This window comes from Fusarium musae, chromosome 5 (genome assembly GCF_019915245.1).
Source record: "Fusarium musae strain F31 chromosome 5, whole genome shotgun sequence".
In the NCBI taxonomy this organism is placed as follows: domain Eukaryota; kingdom Fungi; phylum Ascomycota; class Sordariomycetes; order Hypocreales; family Nectriaceae; genus Fusarium; species Fusarium musae.
The window spans coordinates 2874017-2892309 of NC_058391.1; the positions used below are offsets into that span (position 1 = coordinate 2874017).

At 48.3% G+C, this 18293-nt stretch overlaps 7 protein-coding genes across 7 annotated transcripts; 5 read left to right on the top strand and 2 right to left on the bottom strand.

Moving 5' to 3' along the window:
- Positions 1 to 1841: 1841 nt before the first annotated feature.
- Positions 1842 to 5182, top strand: J7337_007304 (uncharacterized protein; the record flags this gene model as incomplete). Its single annotated transcript, XM_044824956.1, has 7 exons — positions 1842 to 2293; positions 2348 to 2422; positions 2477 to 3426; positions 3685 to 3909; positions 4022 to 4565; positions 4611 to 4947; positions 4994 to 5182. 7 exons carry the CDS (start codon positions 1842 to 1844, stop codon positions 5180 to 5182), a joined length of 2772 nt encoding a protein of 923 aa, XP_044680613.1.
- A 72-nt stretch (positions 5183 to 5254) lies between these two features.
- J7337_007305 (uncharacterized protein) lies at positions 5255 to 6940 on the bottom strand (the record flags this gene model as incomplete). The annotated part of the gene is made up of 2 exons (XM_044824957.1): positions 5255 to 6224; positions 6279 to 6940. 2 exons carry the CDS (start codon positions 6938 to 6940, stop codon positions 5255 to 5257), a joined length of 1632 nt encoding a protein of 543 aa, XP_044680614.1.
- A 413-nt stretch (positions 6941 to 7353) lies between these two features.
- Positions 7354 to 7953, bottom strand: J7337_007306 (uncharacterized protein; the record flags this gene model as incomplete). The annotated part of the gene is made up of 2 exons (XM_044824958.1): positions 7354 to 7603; positions 7658 to 7953. 2 exons carry the CDS (start codon positions 7951 to 7953, stop codon positions 7354 to 7356), a joined length of 546 nt encoding a protein of 181 aa, XP_044680615.1.
- A 544-nt stretch (positions 7954 to 8497) lies between these two features.
- Positions 8498 to 11890, top strand: J7337_007307 (uncharacterized protein; the record flags this gene model as incomplete). Its single annotated transcript, XM_044824959.1, has 5 exons — positions 8498 to 9536; positions 9588 to 9652; positions 9708 to 10197; positions 10836 to 11702; positions 11811 to 11890. The coding sequence occupies 5 exons, from the start codon at positions 8498 to 8500 to the stop codon at positions 11888 to 11890; spliced, it is 2541 nt and encodes an 846-aa protein (XP_044680616.1).
- Positions 11891 to 13328: 1438 nt separating this feature from the next.
- Positions 13329 to 14074, top strand: J7337_007308 (uncharacterized protein; the record flags this gene model as incomplete). Its single annotated transcript, XM_044824960.1, has 3 exons — positions 13329 to 13440; positions 13495 to 13970; positions 14054 to 14074. 3 exons carry the CDS (start codon positions 13329 to 13331, stop codon positions 14072 to 14074), a joined length of 609 nt encoding a protein of 202 aa, XP_044680617.1.
- A 363-nt stretch (positions 14075 to 14437) lies between these two features.
- J7337_007309 (uncharacterized protein) lies at positions 14438 to 15415 on the top strand (the record flags this gene model as incomplete). The annotated part of the gene is made up of 1 exon (XM_044824961.1): positions 14438 to 15415. The coding sequence occupies one exon, from the start codon at positions 14438 to 14440 to the stop codon at positions 15413 to 15415; it is 978 nt and encodes a 325-aa protein (XP_044680618.1).
- Positions 15416 to 16030: 615 nt separating this feature from the next.
- On the top strand, positions 16031 to 17511 carry J7337_007310 (uncharacterized protein; the record flags this gene model as incomplete). The annotated part of the gene is made up of 4 exons (XM_044824962.1): positions 16031 to 16202; positions 16255 to 17175; positions 17226 to 17273; positions 17321 to 17511. 4 exons carry the CDS (start codon positions 16031 to 16033, stop codon positions 17509 to 17511), a joined length of 1332 nt encoding a protein of 443 aa, XP_044680619.1.
- Between the last annotated feature and the right edge of the window lie 782 nt (positions 17512 to 18293).

Sequence of the window (18293 nt, forward strand, 5' to 3'; positions counted from 1 at the left end):
AGTACAAGCACAGATGAGTATAAGTGCCGAGAAAACAGAAGCTATAATGATACCAGCTGTACCAACTTCATTCTGAAGTTCCATGCAGATCGTAACTCCATTACTGGACTGTGTCGTGCATATAAGACCTGGAGAACATGTGCTCGAGGTGATATTCGCCGCATAACACGTTAACGTGGTCATTCCTGTTGTTTCACAGATGGTGCTGCTCTTGACGGTCGTGCTGTAGCAGGAGGCGCCGGGTTCCGTGGAGGTTGAGGTTGTGCTTGTCGATGATGCTATGCTTGAGGTTGACGTCGAGGTGCTGGTTGTTGACGACACAGAGCTTTCTTCTGTAGTTGATGCATCTATCGTCGATGTAGTTGTTTCGAGCGTGGTGCTTTTGGCTTCATCCTTAGTAGTAGAAGCCAATGAGGTATCTTTGGTCGCCGTGCTAGTAGCGTCTGCTGAAGTGTTGGTATCCCCCGAACTGCTGTCTTGACGCGGGATCAATCGATCAAAGTCCAGCTTCACGAGTCCATCGTCTTGTAGTTTTGCTTGCCACACTGAATCAATGGAGGATGACGAAGCGCCATCTGGTGAAGCGGGACCCTTAATAAGGCCATTCTCTGAGCGTTCGACCCGGATACCATGAGCGTACACAAGGGCGCTGGCGCCTAGGGCCCAGAGAAACGATGAAGCAAGCATTGTGGGGATGAAACGACCGTATTGTAGTGGTGTTGTTGAACAGTTGCTTCATGAATTCCAGATGATACTTCTCTTCATATCTTATAGTCAACCAGAGCGCAGGCTCAGATGCAAACCGTTCATCTTTATCTAAGTATAGTACCCGCATGAGGCTCATCCTTCGTTTTTCGTATGTTTCTATTACAAGCTTAAACTACCTTTACGCGTCCTATTATAAGAGCGTGCTGCGCATTCCCTAGCGCCCCTTGATGCGGCGGCAATTGCGTCGTCTACTTCCGCCCCGCTTAGTAACTTGGTGCCAACTGAGATCAAGGGTAGCAAAAAAAGATAAGAAAATTATAATAGGATACTAAAAATAATGGCTCACACTTCTTATGAGTTTTGCCCTGAGTTTGTTTTTGTCTTTATATCAACCAAGTTTAATGTGTTGCGTTTTCTATCCTCCAGGGGATCTCGTGTCGGAATGTGGGCGGCTATCAGCGATCATCCAGGATGCAACTAATTTTACTGTAAGGGCCCATCTGCCGTGCGCCATCAGGACATCAAGAGAGGCGCAGGTGAATTATCCATGGCAGAGCGGAACATGGCTCCGAGTTAATATCATGCTGCTGTTTTTCGGCCTTTAGGGCTGATTGCGCTATAACATGCCGAGCCTTGAACGTCTCAAAGAAATGCGAACATGTGTCATATCTACAGCCGTATATCCGGCACGGAAAGACTCCACAGAAGAAACTTTGAAGAATAACAGGGACTTTGCTTTCGCTTGGGAGTAAGTTATTATTAGAAAAAGGGTAACCACTTGTCAAAAACTCTCAGGTGGTTACGATCATCAAAAGATGTACCGCAAGGTCAGAGATCAAGTGGTACTTTTGAGCAGACAAATCGAAGGCTGGCCTCCTGCGTAGCACAGGAATTAGACACTGTACTACCATTTTAAAATATAATGAGCTTCAAGCCATAGTACTATAGAGAACAAAATATTTCATTGAATGCCACAAGGCTTTAGTCCTATTGGAATCCGAGTTGGGGACTCGGTTTGCCTCTTTAGGACGCAGGAGCGGCATTCCCAATTGGAGCATAATGTCACCCCGCACCAAGAGTTCAGCTGTGGCTCGCTCCATTTTCAACCCAACATTCGCGCCAGATCGTCTCGGATGGATCCATTATCTATCGCGTCAGGCGCCGCCGGTCTCGCTATCAGTTGTGCCACAATAGGCAAGACGCTATACACCTGGATAGAAGATACTGTCGAGGTCGACGAGAATGTCTCCAACTTGTTGGAGGAGGTCTCGATTCTGTCGCGAGTCCTAGACTCCGTCAGCAACGCCTCAGGCCGGGTCCCGCAAGCTGTTGTAGCCGAGATCGATCCTGGTAATGCCCTCTGGGGTAGTATTAGTGCCACCCTTGATGATATCAAGAACACGTTCAACAAGCTCAACCAGCTAATGGCTGAGCTTGAGAAAACAAACCGCTTTAGCCGAGGGATCTTGCGCAAGCCAACCAAGCAAATCAAGTTTAGCCTGCGGTCTAAAGATATCACTATTTATAAGGCCAGAATCAAGTCATACAACACTGCAATGACTAGTGCTTTTCAGATGATCAATGTGTAAGTCATGGTATAGTGGTAATCGGGGTCTGAGGTGATTGCTAACGTGGATAGATGCCTCCTAATCCACAGTAATTCCTCTCAAGAGTCGGTGTTCAAGGCCCTCTCCGGAATTAAGTCCCAGCTGAGGTATGTTGAGGTTGCTCTGCATACAAATAGCTCCGCAAACCCAGGCCCTTCCAGTGGACGCGAAGAGGACAATCGGGCCACCCAAAACCTGCGACAGTTTGTTCAGGTAGCAGAGAACTTCCATTCAAGCGCCAGTACTATTTTGAGAGAGGGCCCTAGGTCCACTGTCTGGGGAGGAAGTATCTTGGGCGATCCTTTGACAGAAGCACAAACATCAATGATCGAGAGATGGATACCTCCGCCCGTTAACGAAGAGCCACGTTCTCCTGTCGACACCGACTCGGACAGCGAGACTGAGTTTGCTAGAAGGATTGAAGAACTAGCGATCAAGAATGAGGCGGATGGTGATCACGCAAAAGCAGAACAGTTCTACAGGGGTGCCATCGAGCATGGCGAATCGAGTTCGAGACCTGTAAACGACATGACTACTATGAAGATACGACTAGCATATGCATGCATGCGGCAGGAAAAGTGGACAGAAGCAGACGAGATAATATCTCCAATCGCGTTTGAGAGAAAGACAAATGATGTACTCGTGTATCATGGCATGCACGCCTTGGCCCTTGCTTATCTTGATGACTCCAGGCTTGAGGAAGCCGAAAAGTTTTGCAAGCGTGCTCTTTGGGGTAAGAGAAAAGTTCTCGGCAAGGATCATTGGAGATGCTGGGAGACCCTGAGTTTGCTTGTGCGCATCTGCGTGGCGAGAAAGAAGACAATGGAAGCAGAGGTCCATCAAAGCTTTATCCCGAACGACGCGACTATTGTGACTGATCAAGGAGCCTTGGCCTATCTGGATCGTTCAGTTTGGAGCTTGAACAGACCAAGTAACGATAATGACGCGGTCTCACAAAGTCGCCAGCCATTGGATTCTCAGCAAGAGTATCCTCAGAGCCAAGCATACACTATGCCAGCTTCTGACCCAGTCCCCTCTGCAGGTAGATTTCAGTACCCCAAAACCTTCGGTCCTCAGTACACAAGTCCACCAGCACCGAGTAGCTATCAAGGTATGGCGCAATATCCGATACAGCATAGGCAAACAATGTCAAACGGAGAGTCATATTCAAACTCCACCATCTCTCGAAAGGCCATCGGACAACCAGATCCGATCTTATCTACCATGCATCATCCCGAAAGTGTGGAATCCATTACACAGCAACTACGAGAGAAAATAAGGAGATGCACCAATCTATCGTATGACCACAATAACGACATGTCTGGATTCGGGCTGGCTTTGCCGATACCACCAACCCCCCATCCAACAGGAGCATATCCGCAGCCCACGCGAGGTGCCAACAGTTACGAAAAACAAGGTTATCGATCCCCTCCACCACTGGCGCCCTATAACATGGCTTCTGTGCCCACGCCCGAGCCACGATGTCAGATTTTTGTGTCAATCAACTTCATGAACATGGACGGTGCCACTAGTGTTGCATACGTAGTCCATGATCTTAAGAACCCGATATCAGAGCTGCTCAGAGAGTGGCCTGGTACTGGCTCTTACAGCAAATCATTGGCAAGTCATCCATTGAAAGCTCACTGAATGCTATCTAATTTCCTAGGTTCCCACTGTAATTTATTATGATCAGTACAATAAGGTAGTTGGCTGGGGCCATGACATTGCTAACGCCATTGGGCCGACTGGACTTCCGAAGCCGGGCGTCCATAAGGTTGAAGGTCTTCCTCTGCTGTTGGCCCAAGAGACAGAAGAGTCAATTCCGCGGCCCGGCGTTCCTCCTGGCCTCAACGCTGTAGATGTCTCGGCCGATTTCCTCTATGAGGTCAGGCGTGCCATTGTTACCCAATTAGAGCAACGTCTAGGAAGTAAATTCTCGGATAACGAGAAGAGGATCCTTTGGATTCTCACCTTGACAGAGATCTGGGCCACTAAGGACAAAACGTTATGGAAACGTGTTCTCCAGAGAGCGGGATATCTGAGAGATGAACGTAATGCACGCTTGCCTGTCACCGGCGAAGCAGAAGCATCAATTCACGATGCGATAACCAGATATTCCCTTATCCAAGAAACGCAGAATCCATTTATCTTCGCTTACTTTGGGAAAATGCTAGTAGACATGTCTTTCTGTGTGCCTCTGAAAACATCGCCAAATTTTGCTTCTCGGCTTATGTCGAGTAAGAATCTGGGGTGAGTTCCTTTTGCCTCTCTGCTACACTGTCTAAATGTTTCTAGGCCTGCTCTAATAGCACAAAACTTTGCCGAAATAGTGCGGACTAGAGTCAGCCGTATGCGACTTCCAAATAGCTCCAGAACAGCCAACAAAGTGTATACAAAGTGTGTCAGTGATTTCGAGGAACGCATCATGCCAGATTTCAGAAACAGCGGACAAGAGTGGGATATCGACGTTGCACTTGAAACAGAATTCCCCGAAGCAGGGATCAAGGGCGGTTATATGACTTACACAAATGGCGAGATCTTGTCTTGTTTCCAGCCCGTCATGGATGACATTACGGCCATGATGACTTCTGTAATAGGTGACATTCTTGTAAAATATAACAGTCCTATTAAGGTATGTTTGAGTATGCGTTTCCTATTTACATGCTAATTTTCAAAAGGGGATCATACTTGGAGGAGAATTCTGTACATCGGAATACTTGCTAAGGGAGATCAAGTTAAAACTACCTGAGAACCTCCGAAACAAGGTCTATCCGCCTATGGAGCCTGCAACGCAAGTTGCGACAGGTTCAGTCCATTTGGCATTGTCTCGCTATTTGGCTGGAGATCATCGATATGTTCAATCATGACAAGTACACATGCCTCGCACATATGCAATGTATCTGTGGGTTACCCTCACCCTATGCCTGTACTCGAAGCATTTACGTGCCTAGCTTTATCATGACTTCCTTCTCAAACCACTCGGGAAAATCTATAACTTTCTTCCCCTTCCTTGCCTCCTCAGCCGCGAATACCATACTGTGACTCATAATAACATCCTTCAAATTACACTTGATATACTCCCGCTGAGCCGTCGACACCTTCTCACCATGGTTCTTTACCCGATCAACCGCCAGCACGAACTGCCTCGTCAACCCTTCGTCTCCATCACCATGGCCACCGCCCTCGGGAATGTGCGGGTAGTGAACCGTCTTCTTGCACGTCTTGAAGTCCGTGACGGTAATTGAGGAACTGTCGGCGTACATCTCTCCGTTGACACCATAGATGTGCGTAAACCGGGTACAGATCTTTTCTGTGAACGCAACCATATGCAATGTAGCTGTCTTGCTGCCTCTGCCACTAAGAGCCTGTAGTGGTGTCTCGCCCGGGGCTGCGATTGGGTCTGCGTCCCATGAAAGTGTTACGACTTGGTTGTCGCAGACATCGTTGTCACATTCGTACACACAACGTCCAAAGGTGTTTCTCTTGCTAACCTCTTCTGCCGGGGTGTCTTCTGAGTAATCCTCCGCAAGTTTGGCGAGAACAGCCTTCTTAGCCGCTTCTGGTGCACCATTTGGGATACAGTCTTCAATTTCAGGTGCGACAACCGTGCAAAAGTGCTCTTGTTGCTGACTCTTGAGATCAGCTCCTGTGTAAATTCGCTTGGCCGAGAACTGGCACGATGGTTCATAAGCGCATGATAAGCAATTGGTGGCATATCCAGCTTCCACAGGCTTTCTCTCTTTTCTAAAATATTGGAGAGATCCAGAAGAGCTTATGTCTTTGGGAACATGGGTTGGCTTGTTAGAGCCTGGAGGTGCGGCAGCCAAAATCCAGTAGAGGATGTCCATGTCGTGGCATGACTTGGCAAGGAGTGATGGAGCTGCCGCTTTTTCATTGCGCCAGTTTCCTCTAGCATGATATTAGCCTTTATCACTTGTTCAAACCCATCAGTCGACAACTTACCTGACGTAACTGTGTGTAAAGTGATAACAACCCACTGGTTCTGTGTGATTAACAGCCATGATGTCCCCGATGACCTTGTCCTCAAGTAGAAGTTTCCTCATCATCACGTTGTGAGGACTATAACGAAGGACATGGCCGATAGCGAACAAAGTTTCTGAGGATCCGGAGGGATCGGGCGAAAGGCTCCTATAAATCGCCATACAATCCTTCAAATTGGGGGCTAGAGGCTTCTCGCACATGATGTGTAGTTTCAGCGGTGCAAGGCCAAGAACAACATCCTTATGCATGCCATCTTGAACACAAATGAAGACTGCATCAACGCCCTCAGGAACACCTGTAGCCCCAGAAGCGACTGCTTGCCTTCTGCTAAGCTCCCATTGAACGAACTCGGGCCAGTCGCCGAACTCCTCCCCAGGAGCTGGCTCCCGCGTACCCCAGATGTATTTGCGACCGAGATGCCGTCTCTTGAGTGCGATAGGCTCTACGACACCCACGATAACGCCATTACTCGAATTCTTGATAGCCTCGGCATAGGCCTTGCCACGGTTCCCAGCGCCGATGATTAGTAGACGTGGAGGCGAGGCAGAAAAGGCTGGACGTTCTGGTGGTGGGAGGCGAGTGATGCCCTGGGCAGACTCATCCTGTTCGGCATGGGGTGCCATGTTGAACAAGGAGACAGATACCGAGAAAGTTTAGATTGCAGATAATGGGCTTGGTACTAATTGCAAGCTATCTCCAATCGTGTCAAGATGCTTCGTTAGCAAGGGTTCCCTTATTAATACGTAGCTACGGATATTCGGCTTTGGTAGCTTGTCACATTTCAGCCACCAGATAATAACTTTCCCCGCATTAATGATTTGCAGATATGGAGAATGCAACGTTTGAGAAACTCAGTAGGACCCAATTAGCTCTTATCAATTTGCAAGTGATCGACCTCAAATCGGTGAGACGATAAATCGGCGAACCGGCAAACATCGGGGAAAGGCCGGTGGCTAGCTTCTTTGAGTCGAGCTCACCATCAATATCAAGTCGGGCTAGCTACGACTATACTATTGAGAATCGTGGTTTCTCGGGCTTATCCCCGATAATAGGATTCCTTGGGCTCTTCAAAATACTGGTTCATAATGTTGCCCGATTTGTTGTAGCCACATTTGACATAGAACGGCTCGTTCTCCGGACTCGTCCCCAGAGTTGTCTTGTAGCACCCGACATTCTTAGCAATAGACGACAAGCTAGCCAGTAACTTTAGACCCAGGCCTTTGCCTTGGAAATCCTTCCTGATCGCGATTTCCTCAATATGTCCAATTGATCCAAGATTGTGAATACTGCCGAAACGAGGTTAGCAACAAGACAGCTAGTTCACCAATTAGAAAACTTACAACTTTCTCTCTACGATAAGAGCACCAGTTCCGACAACTCGGTTCTCATGCTCAATAACCACGTGGTGATGCACCCCTTGGCCCTGTGTCTTCATCCAATCGAACCTCTCCTCGAAGCGATCCTGGGACACGTCCCCTACATCAGAGAGTACGCTGAGGCAGTCAAGGAATCCCTTTGCGTAATCCCCTCGCTCTAAAGGTCGGATAGTGTAACCTTCAGGGAAGGATGTCACAACATCAGTTCCAATCAGGTCCGGTGAGAACAGAGGGCCGGAGAGAGAACCGGTTGCAACCATCTCGTGTCGTACCTGGTGGCTGTAGTGTAAGATGGGTCGATTAAGTGAGCTGATTTGCCTGATTCTGTCGTCTAGCGTTACGATAGATATTATCAATGAGCACGAAGGAGTCTTGCACATTTATGGATGATATCTTAGAGAAGCCCAACTAACCCGGTTGAGGCACAATACCCGGCAAACAGTCGGTGCAAATGCCGGCAAACCCTGTCCGATATCTTTCCCCGCATTTTAGTACGATCCTTCTCTACGTAGCCATGGCTACTTATCGTAAGGGGCCAAGAAACGTTGCATTGGCGTGTTACATTTTATCGATAGGGAAATGAGATGCTATCTCGTGCACACGCATGTCTGCGGGGTGCTACCGGTATCGCATTTCTAGGCTGGTCCCTGCAGAACTGGTGATAAGGATAAGCGAGCCAGATATCTCTGGGTGTACTGATCTTCGATACATACTTAATCACCATGCTTCGCCGTTTTAGGCGACTTAATTCCTCTTACCTCCTTCAGAACCCCTCACTATCTCCATTATATTACATCTTTGAAAATGGCAACCCTAGACAAAGAAGCCAATAGAGATAACCATGAAGTGGCAGACCTTAAGAGATCTGAACTTCTCGAGATCGATGCCACCCGTGACCTCACCGTCGAAGAGCACAATCTTAGCTTCCGTGACGCCGTTCGCCAGTATCCATGGGCCGTCTTCTGGGCTCTTTTCTTTGGCATTGCCGTTATAATGGCTGGCTTTGATGCCCAGATCATCACTTCTTTCTACGCCCTGCCCGCATTCCAAACAAAATATGGTGAGCGGGTTCATGGCGGCGACGGCTATGAGATTTCTGCGCCATGGCAAACGGCTCTGGGAATGGGTAATCCGATTGGTCAAGTTCTTGGAGCACTGGCCAGTGGTTATCCCCTCGAGATGTTTGGTCGAAAGAAGACATTAGCTATCTGCTGCGTTTGGTCCATTGCCTTGGTCTTTGTGCAGTTCTTCTCCACAAGCATTGGCATGCTCTGTGCGGGCGAGATTCTCGGTGGCTTGGCCTATGGATTCTACGTCGTCATTGCACCAACGTACGCCTCAGAAGTGTGCCCACTGGCACTGAGAGGCTTCCTCACCACATCGATAAACATGGCGTTTGTGATCGGTCAATTCATTGCCCAAGGCTGTGCAGCTGGTGTAGAGACCCGTATGGACGAGTGGGCGTACAAGATCCCTTTTGCGATCCAATGGGTCTGGCCAACGATCCTTCTCGCTGGCCTACCCTTTGCTCCTGAAAGTCCGTACTGGCTGGTTCGCAAAGGCCGACGTGAGGCAGCACGTGCCGCGCTCATGGGCCTGTCCTCAACCGCCAACAGGCCCGATATCGACAAGGCTCTTGTGGGAATCGAACAAACAGATCTTCTGGAGCAAGAAATCGAGTCGTCTACGTCGTGGTTGGAGTGCTTCAAGAGTGCGAATCTGGTTCGCACCGAAATCTCAGTTATGGTCTACCTGATTCAAGTCATTGGTGGTAATCCGCTTATTGGATATGCAACATACTTCTTCCAAAAGGCCGGCCTGAATCCCTCTGATTCTTTTAACAGTGCGTGTTACTAAAGCCGAAAACTACAGACATGCTGACTTGGTACTCTAGTGGGTGTTGGTAACACCGCTCTAGGCTTTACTGGCACGGTCCTCTCGTGGTTCTTACTGAACTGGGTACGTATAATCGCCAGTCCCAGTTTTTCAACGCATCAGCTCATGAAGTATATAGTTCAAGCTTGGTCGACGCACGATCTATAATGCGGGTATGATGGTTATGACCACTCTCCTATTCATCATCGGCTTCCTTAGCATCTCGAGCACTACCGGTGCTATATGGGCAACAGCCACGCTGATGGATATCTGGACCTTTGTGTACCAAATGACTGTCGGTCCCATCTGTTTTGTTATCATTTCCGAGATCTCAGCTACCCGTCTTAGAGAAAAGACCATTGCTGTGGCTACAGCAGTGCAGGCTGCCGCCTCCGTCGTGTTCACAATCGTCATGCCTTTAATGCTCAATACTGATGAGGCCAATTGGGGCAGTAAGACTGCTTTTCTCTTTGGTGGAATCAGTCTTGTATGTCTTGTCTGGTGCTATTTCCGGCTCCCCGAGAGTCAGGGTCGTACATTTGAGGAGCTGGACATCCTTTTCCAGAGGCGCGTTCCTGCTAGACACTTCAAGAAGTTTGATCTACTTAACGGAGTGGAAGATGTTGTGAGTAGGGAGGGATAGAGTGATGTAGCCTGATATTATGCAAGTCTTGTAACCATCTTAAAGATTGGCCAGAATTCAACTATTTTTCCGAGCTCGCATCTTTTGCAAACTGCAAGTAATAAAAAGTTATTAGCGCACCGCATAGTTAACTGTCTTTGTACTTATGCTTCGTAAATAATGAGTCATTGTCCTGGAGTATAGAGATTATGTGAACTGCACACACTTGCGGATTGCATCTTTTCAGGCAATGCCTTGACAACCGACGTAGTGCTTGTTCTGACTCCTCTAAACCTTTTTCTTCTTCTCGACTGGTATAAATAGTCTCTAGTTAACTAACAAAGCCCTCTCTTGAAACAGCTAAGTACGTGCATTATTGATCCTGGCGGTCGCGTTTTTACGAGACTATTGAGGCGCTACTGCAATCGACCCAGTAGTGGCGCTGTAAAATATGCTTAAGTGCAGCTGAAGTCTGTCTTAGTGGCCCGTGTAGTCAAGCTATTGCGTCCAGGCCCCCATCGTCATTTTAAAATACAGAATAAAAAGGGTGAAAGCTCCCAATTTGCGCTCATGTCTTTGAATACGCCTTGGGTCCTTTCGCTCATTTTTATCTAACCCTCACACTCCTTTACTTTGTCCATCCAGATCATCCCGAGATGGTTTCCAACAAGTTGATTGTTGCTGCTTTTGCGGCCCTGGCTTCAGTGGCCAATGCAAGCCCCTGTAAACCGTCATTTACCAAGGCCATTACTACGTCTGCCACCGAAACTGCTGGATCTTCCACTTATGTCGAGACCAGCACTGCGATTACTGAGAGCGAGACTGTGATTAGGAGTGAGACAGCCACTACAGCCACCACAGCCACTGATGCTACCACGGAGACCCTCAGTACTGAAGCATCGACGACTGTTGCCGAGGGTGCTACCACAACCACGACAGCCGGTGAGCCTCTTCTCACTAACGCTGACTTCGAAGACGGCACGACTGCCCCATGGGAGTTGATATCGGAGTATGGGGGTTCCCTGGTTCTTGGCAGTGGCTTCCAGAGTCCAGCCTCTGGTAAAATCCAGTTTGATAGCAACAATGGCAACCAGTATATCAGTCTTGTTGTGCAAAAGATTAACAAGCAAGCACTCAGGGCTGGCTCGTATGATCTCCAAGGCCGTACCCGCGTTGATAGCTACAGCCAAGGCAACGGCTGTAGTACCATCGTCAGCGCTTGCGTCACATTCACTGGATCTGGGACAAGCGTGATTCCCGTGCCAGGTTCGATAATGCGGGCAAGCGCTGAGGATTCCGCCAGTGACTGGTCACAGATAGACACTACGTGCACCTTCACAGATGAGATGCTAGCTGGAGATGACGACTACAGCGTTGTGTTTGGATTCTCCTGTGCTAATTCGGCTGCCTACCTTGACTCTGTTAAGCTCGAGTGGGCTACTGCAATCCCCAACACCGACACTACCACAGTTGCCACCGACACTACTACGGCTGCCACCAATACTGAGACTAGTATGGCAATTACTACCACCCAAGCGACTACGGAGGCCACCTCAACCGAGAGCTCAACAATCGCTACCGAGACTGCGACCACGACTACTACACTAATAGCGTGAATAGCGATGGATGCAATGCTTTCGCGATGGGTTGTACCCTTGGAGACCCAAACAACTATGATCGTGTTCCGGGTGGGACTCTAATGGGCAGCCCTAGCGGCGCTGTGAACAGCTGGGCCCCGTTCGATATAACTTGCACGCTTACCGAGGACATGCTGTCTGAGAATGACTATGTTAGCATTACCTTTGGATTCAGCTGTGCCAATGTCGGTGCCAACCTCGACGCTGTGACATTCGAGGAAGTCAATTAGCATACTCCTAACTCACATACTATCTGTGTTGTATTCCTTTACTGTGTACATAGTTTAACTATATAATTAGTCTTCTCAACAGATCAAGTTGGCTTGTTCGATAAACCTTGGTTTGTCAGTGCTTTCATTATAGTAAATAGAGGTATTTATGACAGCAATTAGTACCACTCCTGGTGGTCATTTCTCATCAACTGCTGAGTTAAGTCATCATACCGGAGCCAGCTGTATGAACCCAAAATAACAATAAGGCTCTCTTCTGTGTGGATCTGACTGGGGCAAATCCAAGCGAGCTATCAAATGGAGACACACAAATGAATATCTTCAGACTGTGTTGTTCAATCACTGAGCGTTGGTAATATTAGATGCGATGGTCGCTGTGATTCATTCGTGGATGGATTTGAATCACTTTTGAGCTATGATATCTACCTCCAAAGTATATAAAGCATCGTCTGCTACATGTCGTGTCCATATTCTGTAGACCTTAAAGAAACATCGTTCACCGGGCTGCCTTATTGCACTTTTGCCGCCAGCTTCATGAATCTCCAAGGTTCTTTGCTCCTCATCTTCGCATCTATCAGCTTTGCCCAAGGCTAACGTTAAAGCAGCTATAAACTTTGGCATCCAGTCGCGCCCATCAATATGCTTACCGAAGGCCGAACGCGATTAGATATTGGGATGTATGTACTTGCCGCCTTTTCACTTCGAAATGCTTTCAAGGAGCATGTTGGTGGAAAGATTGGAGGGATCATACTCTCAGAACTCATACGACGGCTATGCCCCCCATAGCCGTTTTATTGCTGCTTCTGGTAGATTGGCGCTTGAAGGATCCTGGCCCAGTTTCAAAGGTGATGAGACATATACGAGAGAATCCATCTGTGCCGAAAAATAAAGAAGAGAAGAGTTTCTGTCACGTTATCTTATAACAATTGAGATGATCAAGAAAATCATACTACGTTCGGGATTGAAAAGTCAACAACTACATCTCAATCATCAAAATCATCTCTGTGCCGATTCACAAGTACCATCGGGACAACTCTAGCCAGGCTTCCCTCTCGGTAAGGTGACGCCAAAAGACTAACTCTGTATGGACTAGTCCAGCTTGTGGTTGGTTGGGTCACTCATCTCGGTTATGCAGTCTGACAAGTCTGACTGTCAGAAAGTCGACAATATCAGCAGCCGTCTGTCATCTTTTCTCGACCGAAGTCGTCATCTTTTTTCTATCACATTAGCTTTCTCTCAACTTTGCCCAGAATCAGTCATTCTTATCCACCATGAAGCCCAACTGGGAACCATTTGTGAAATCTACCGAAGATGATTGGACTGCTGTCCCAGACCCTGCTCAGCGAAAGCGGATCCAGAACAGGCTGTCACAAAGAGCCAGGCGTATGTAGCATGATTGCGTTCCTACGCGGAATGGCATGACTGACTTTATTCCAGGGTCACGGCTTGCGGGTAAACAGAAGCAAGCGGCACAGTATGAGGTCAATGAGGACGCAGGAGCCCTTGTGAGAAGAGATGCAGGTTCTAGTCCTGGGCAGTCATCTACAGAGGGCTCAAGCATGGCTGTCACAGAAATGTGGGATGCAAGCCTCTTTCATACCCAATACACATCTGAGCAGCCTACAATGGACAGTCATTACCTCATCCTGACTGACCTGACCGCCGCCACCGCTCTAGCCGTCATAGCCCAGCGCCTCGACCTCGAATGTAGGCCGTTGCCAGGGTTCAACATCAAAGCCCTAACCGACAGCCTTCCATCTGCCATAGCACCCACTCAATTACAAAAGAGCGTCCCTCACCTATCATACCTAGACATGCTGCCCTGGGCATCATTGCGGGACAAACTACTCAAGTCCCTCTCCATTATTAACGAAGAAGAGTTTGCGCGTGATATGCAATATGGAAGCTTGAAGGTTTGGGGGACTGTACCGTGGGACCCGATGGGTTGGGAGGTTGGCGAGTCTTTTGCGAAGCGGTGGTGGTTTTTGATGGATAGTGGGATACTCCAGACGACTAACTTTTGGAGGTCTCAGCGGGGAGAAAGGCCTTTAACTCTGGCATCTCTGCAAAGCTGAACGATAGATTACTTATCAGGAAACGCTAATTCCATTGCCTTATCCATGATATGGTAGTTGTGAAAGAGCGCTGACGCCAAGGGTGCATTCTGACCACAAATACTCTCGGCTCCTTCAATCTGACAGTCTGAATGACCAGGGTGTCAGAACTCATGAAGGAAACGACAGCATTAGGTTGATAAGCTGAAACTTGTTCACATATAAAAAGAATAATAACTCTTCCTTCCTGCAAAACTCATTCAAGGCAGAATCCCACTTACTTTACTTGTGCCTGGCGTTCCGTCACTAGCTCTTAATCTAACATCATGCAAGCCGCCTGGACGCAACTATTCCCACCCAAGCCTACTTTCACCGAAGACAATGTTTCCTCATTAGAAGGCAGGGTGTTTATGGTAACTGGTGGCACTAATGGGGTCGGCTTAGAGTTGGTCAATATGCTCTACTCCAAAGGAGGCACAGTCTATCTCCCAGCCCGATCCGCCACCAAAGCACAAAAGACTATCGAGACCATCAAGGCAGCATACCCAGAGAGCACTGGAAATCTCAAGACTCTGCATATTGATCTCAATGATCTTGCCTCCGTGGCAGCCTGCGCATCAGCCTTCCTTGCGCAGGAGACTCGTCTCGACGTTTTATGGAATAATGCGGGTATTAGCGCCGCACCATCACACGAAGTTACTGCCAATGGATACGAGCCTCAGATGGGAATAAACTGCTTGGCACCCTTTCTCCTCACCAAACTCCTGCTCCCCATGCTGAAGCAAACAGCCAGAAGTAACCCTGGTCCCTCGACACGAGTCATCTTCACGGGCTCAGGTGTAATGGACATGATGGCCCCTCCTGGCGGTATCTCGCTGGCTGAGCTTACTCCCGGCAAACAATCCAAAGACCCAACACATAACTACACCATTTCAAAAACAGCAAACTGGTTCCTCGCTTCCGAATTCGACAGACGTGTGCGCTCAGATGGTATTATTTGCATTTGCCAGAACCCAGGAAATCTATCGACCAATATCTGGGACCGCGTGCCTTGGCATCTCAGGGTTCCGAATAAAGTCTTTCTGCATCCACCTAAGAGAGGAGCGTATTCGGAGCTCTGGGCTGGTGTGAGCACAGAGATTAAGCTTGAGGATGGTGGTAGGTATGGTATTCCTTGGGGAAGATGGCATCCGAGCCCGAGGAAGGATCTTGTCCAGAGCTTGAAGACCAAAGAGGATGGCGGTAGTGGGATTGCGGCTGACTTTTGGGATTGGTGTGATCAACAGACCAAGGACTCTATATAACGTGATGAGTTTCTCTTTTTCAGCATGGTATGGGTAATGAACTAAATTGCAGCATTCAAGTTTTGATCATATGTGAGCCCTCACCATCTTGGCTTCAAGGAAGTCAACCTAGGTTCCAAACATCATGAGCTCATCAGCCAGTCCGCAGGGCACAAGCGGAAGTAATTAGAATATCGTTTAGCAGTCCGGTGCGTGTTTTAAACCAGACTCTAGTATACTTCATAGAATAGGAGCAGATAAATAATACGTGAACGGTATTTGACTACCGCCTCCGAAAACCGCTCTACCAGTTGCCCAGGCACATTCATGCACTCCGCAAAAAGAACGCCCTCCTATGACAGAAACGGTTACCCTGCCCAGAAATGCATTTGTAATCTCCGATGATGAATCTGCCAAAGTGGAGTACGATCGCGGAGACCTGCGATTCTGATGCACCTTTTGGGTTAATCACATTTTGGGGGTGCAATACCCGGCGTCGGATACGCGATCCGCCATCAGTCTTTTTTTCCCAGTCCTCAATTCCAACCTCTCCTTGGCAACATCTGGTTGTTTTCGCTCAATGTTCGCGAAGTTGGGCTTCTAGGTGAAGTAGTTGGTGCAGTGAACAGAGCAACAATGTCTTCGCCGGAAAAGACTGCCGAAGCGACGGCGGCAAGTGAGCCACAGACCGCCACCACGAATGCGCCCTCTGTGTTGGACGACGAATCAGCGGTTGTAGATATTGAGACAAATTTCGCAGCCTGGGTGTGTGTCTTTGGCAGCTTTTTGTTCCTGATGCCTACATACGGTAAGTACAGCCACTTCAGCCCTATCTATTACCCGTCATTGACGTCGTCTAGGCATGATGCAGTCTGTCGGAACATTCCAATCTTACCTCGAGCTAAATCAGCTTTCCGATTATTCAGCTGGTGATATTGGCTGGATCCCTGGCATGTACATGTTTGTATCGATGCTGGTCGCTATTCAAGTCGGCTCTTTTCTTGACCAGCGTGGTCCTTTCGCTATGAGTATTGTTGGAGGAGGCGGGATTGTCATTATGTTTGTTCTGCTAGCTGAGTGTAAGCATTACTGGCACTTCATGCTGTGTTTCGGAATCTTTGGTGGGTTGTCGACCGCTATCGCTGGCACAATCCCTGTAGCAGTGGTTGCGAAGCTCTTTTCTCGGAAGCGCGGCTTTGCTATCGGGATAGCTCTCACCGGCTCATCGACAGGAACAGTGATCTTCCCCATCATGCTCCGATCATTGCTCCCTAAGCTTGGTTGGAGTTGGTCGATGAGAATACTGGCCTTCGTCATCCTCGGTATTTTCACCCTCGGAACAATCTGCTTCATTCCTTACCGTCGACTTGTCAAGCTCGTCAACATGCCGATAGCCAAGAAAGGCGGCCTATCTCTTCTCAACTTCTCTGCCTTCCGATCGGTGGCTTTCACGCTGGTCTGCGTTATGTTCTTCGCTACTCAGTTCGTTCTCTACGGAATTGGTGGCCTGTTGCCGACTTTTGCGATTCAAGCTGGTTTGACAGCCGAGACTGGCTATACGCTCGTCTCCATCATCGGTGGTGCTTCGGCTTTCGGCCGTGTTATTCCCGGTTTGGTCGGCGATAAGCTAGGCCATTACAATGTTTTGATATTTATGATGGCGTTGACGTTGGTCTTTATGGGGACACTGTTTGTCCCCTTTGGCGACAACAGTGTCGTGTTGTACGTCTTTACAGGTCTCTGGGGCTTTTGTTCTGGGGGCTTCTTATCTATAACTCCAGGTAAGGTTCATTTCTGATGATTTGAAGGGAGGCACTACTCACAGTTTTAGTATGTGTTGGCAAAACATGCGAGCCAAAAGATTACGGACGATATTATGGTACGACTCCCAGCTCACCTAACTTATGACCTCGCTGATCGGTCTAGGAACCATGAACTTCGTCATCAGCTTTTCTTTACTGATTGCCATTCCAAGTAGCGGCACAATGATAGACAAGATGGGAACTCAAGCTCTTAGCGGCTTCCTGATGGGAGTCCTAGCTCTAGGCTTGGGCTGCTTGTTTGCATCACGCGCTGTCCTGGCAGGGAACTGGTTTGGAATCACGACCAAGATTTAAAAAGTACATGTTTCTCTTTCGAGGCGAAAAAGACGGTTTTAGATATCAAAATGACGTACGGATAGACTATAAGTTTGAGTTCCACCATAGCTGCCACCTCAAGCATCCTCCAAAGTAAACGACGGTCCATAGGCTCGTCTCCTGTATGGTAAAGTTGGTTCCACCCGATTTTATGATGTCTGTTCGCGGTCTAAGTATCGCCGTTCGAAGGCGACTGCATGGTGAGCATCAACCTCTTTCGACACATTCCGATCCATGTCTCCTTCATTCAGCCGACGAATCGCCAGCTCAGGCCGGTATTTCCTAACATCAAACGTAGTGAAATAACCTTCTGACTCTGAAGTTTTGTTCGCATCACAGAATGCATCGACCGGGAAGAGCCAAAAGCCAAACGCCGGTCTTACAGCTTTGCTTATGTCTTCATCCTCAGATTCCCGGGTTTCCGAAGCTGCAACTCCCTCAACTTTTGGTTCTTGAGAAGACCACGTACTTTCAGGCTGTGTTGTCCAGCCACTATTTTCTGATTGTAACCAAGCCTCGGCATCCCTAAGGTTACAAATCGATCGACGAGGGTTGAAGCCAAGTAAAATTCGGTATCGTTCTTCACATGGTCTTACTTCTATCTTTTCTAGGGTTTGAAGCCATGAGTCATATAAACGCTCAGGATTGCGGACGTGAAGATGGCTCAGATCGTCTTCGACAGTGCGAGGATCAAGCCCAATACGATCGAAGCTGTGTGGCAAAGCGTGAATGGGAAATGACCTTTCGAAGAACGTCTTGCG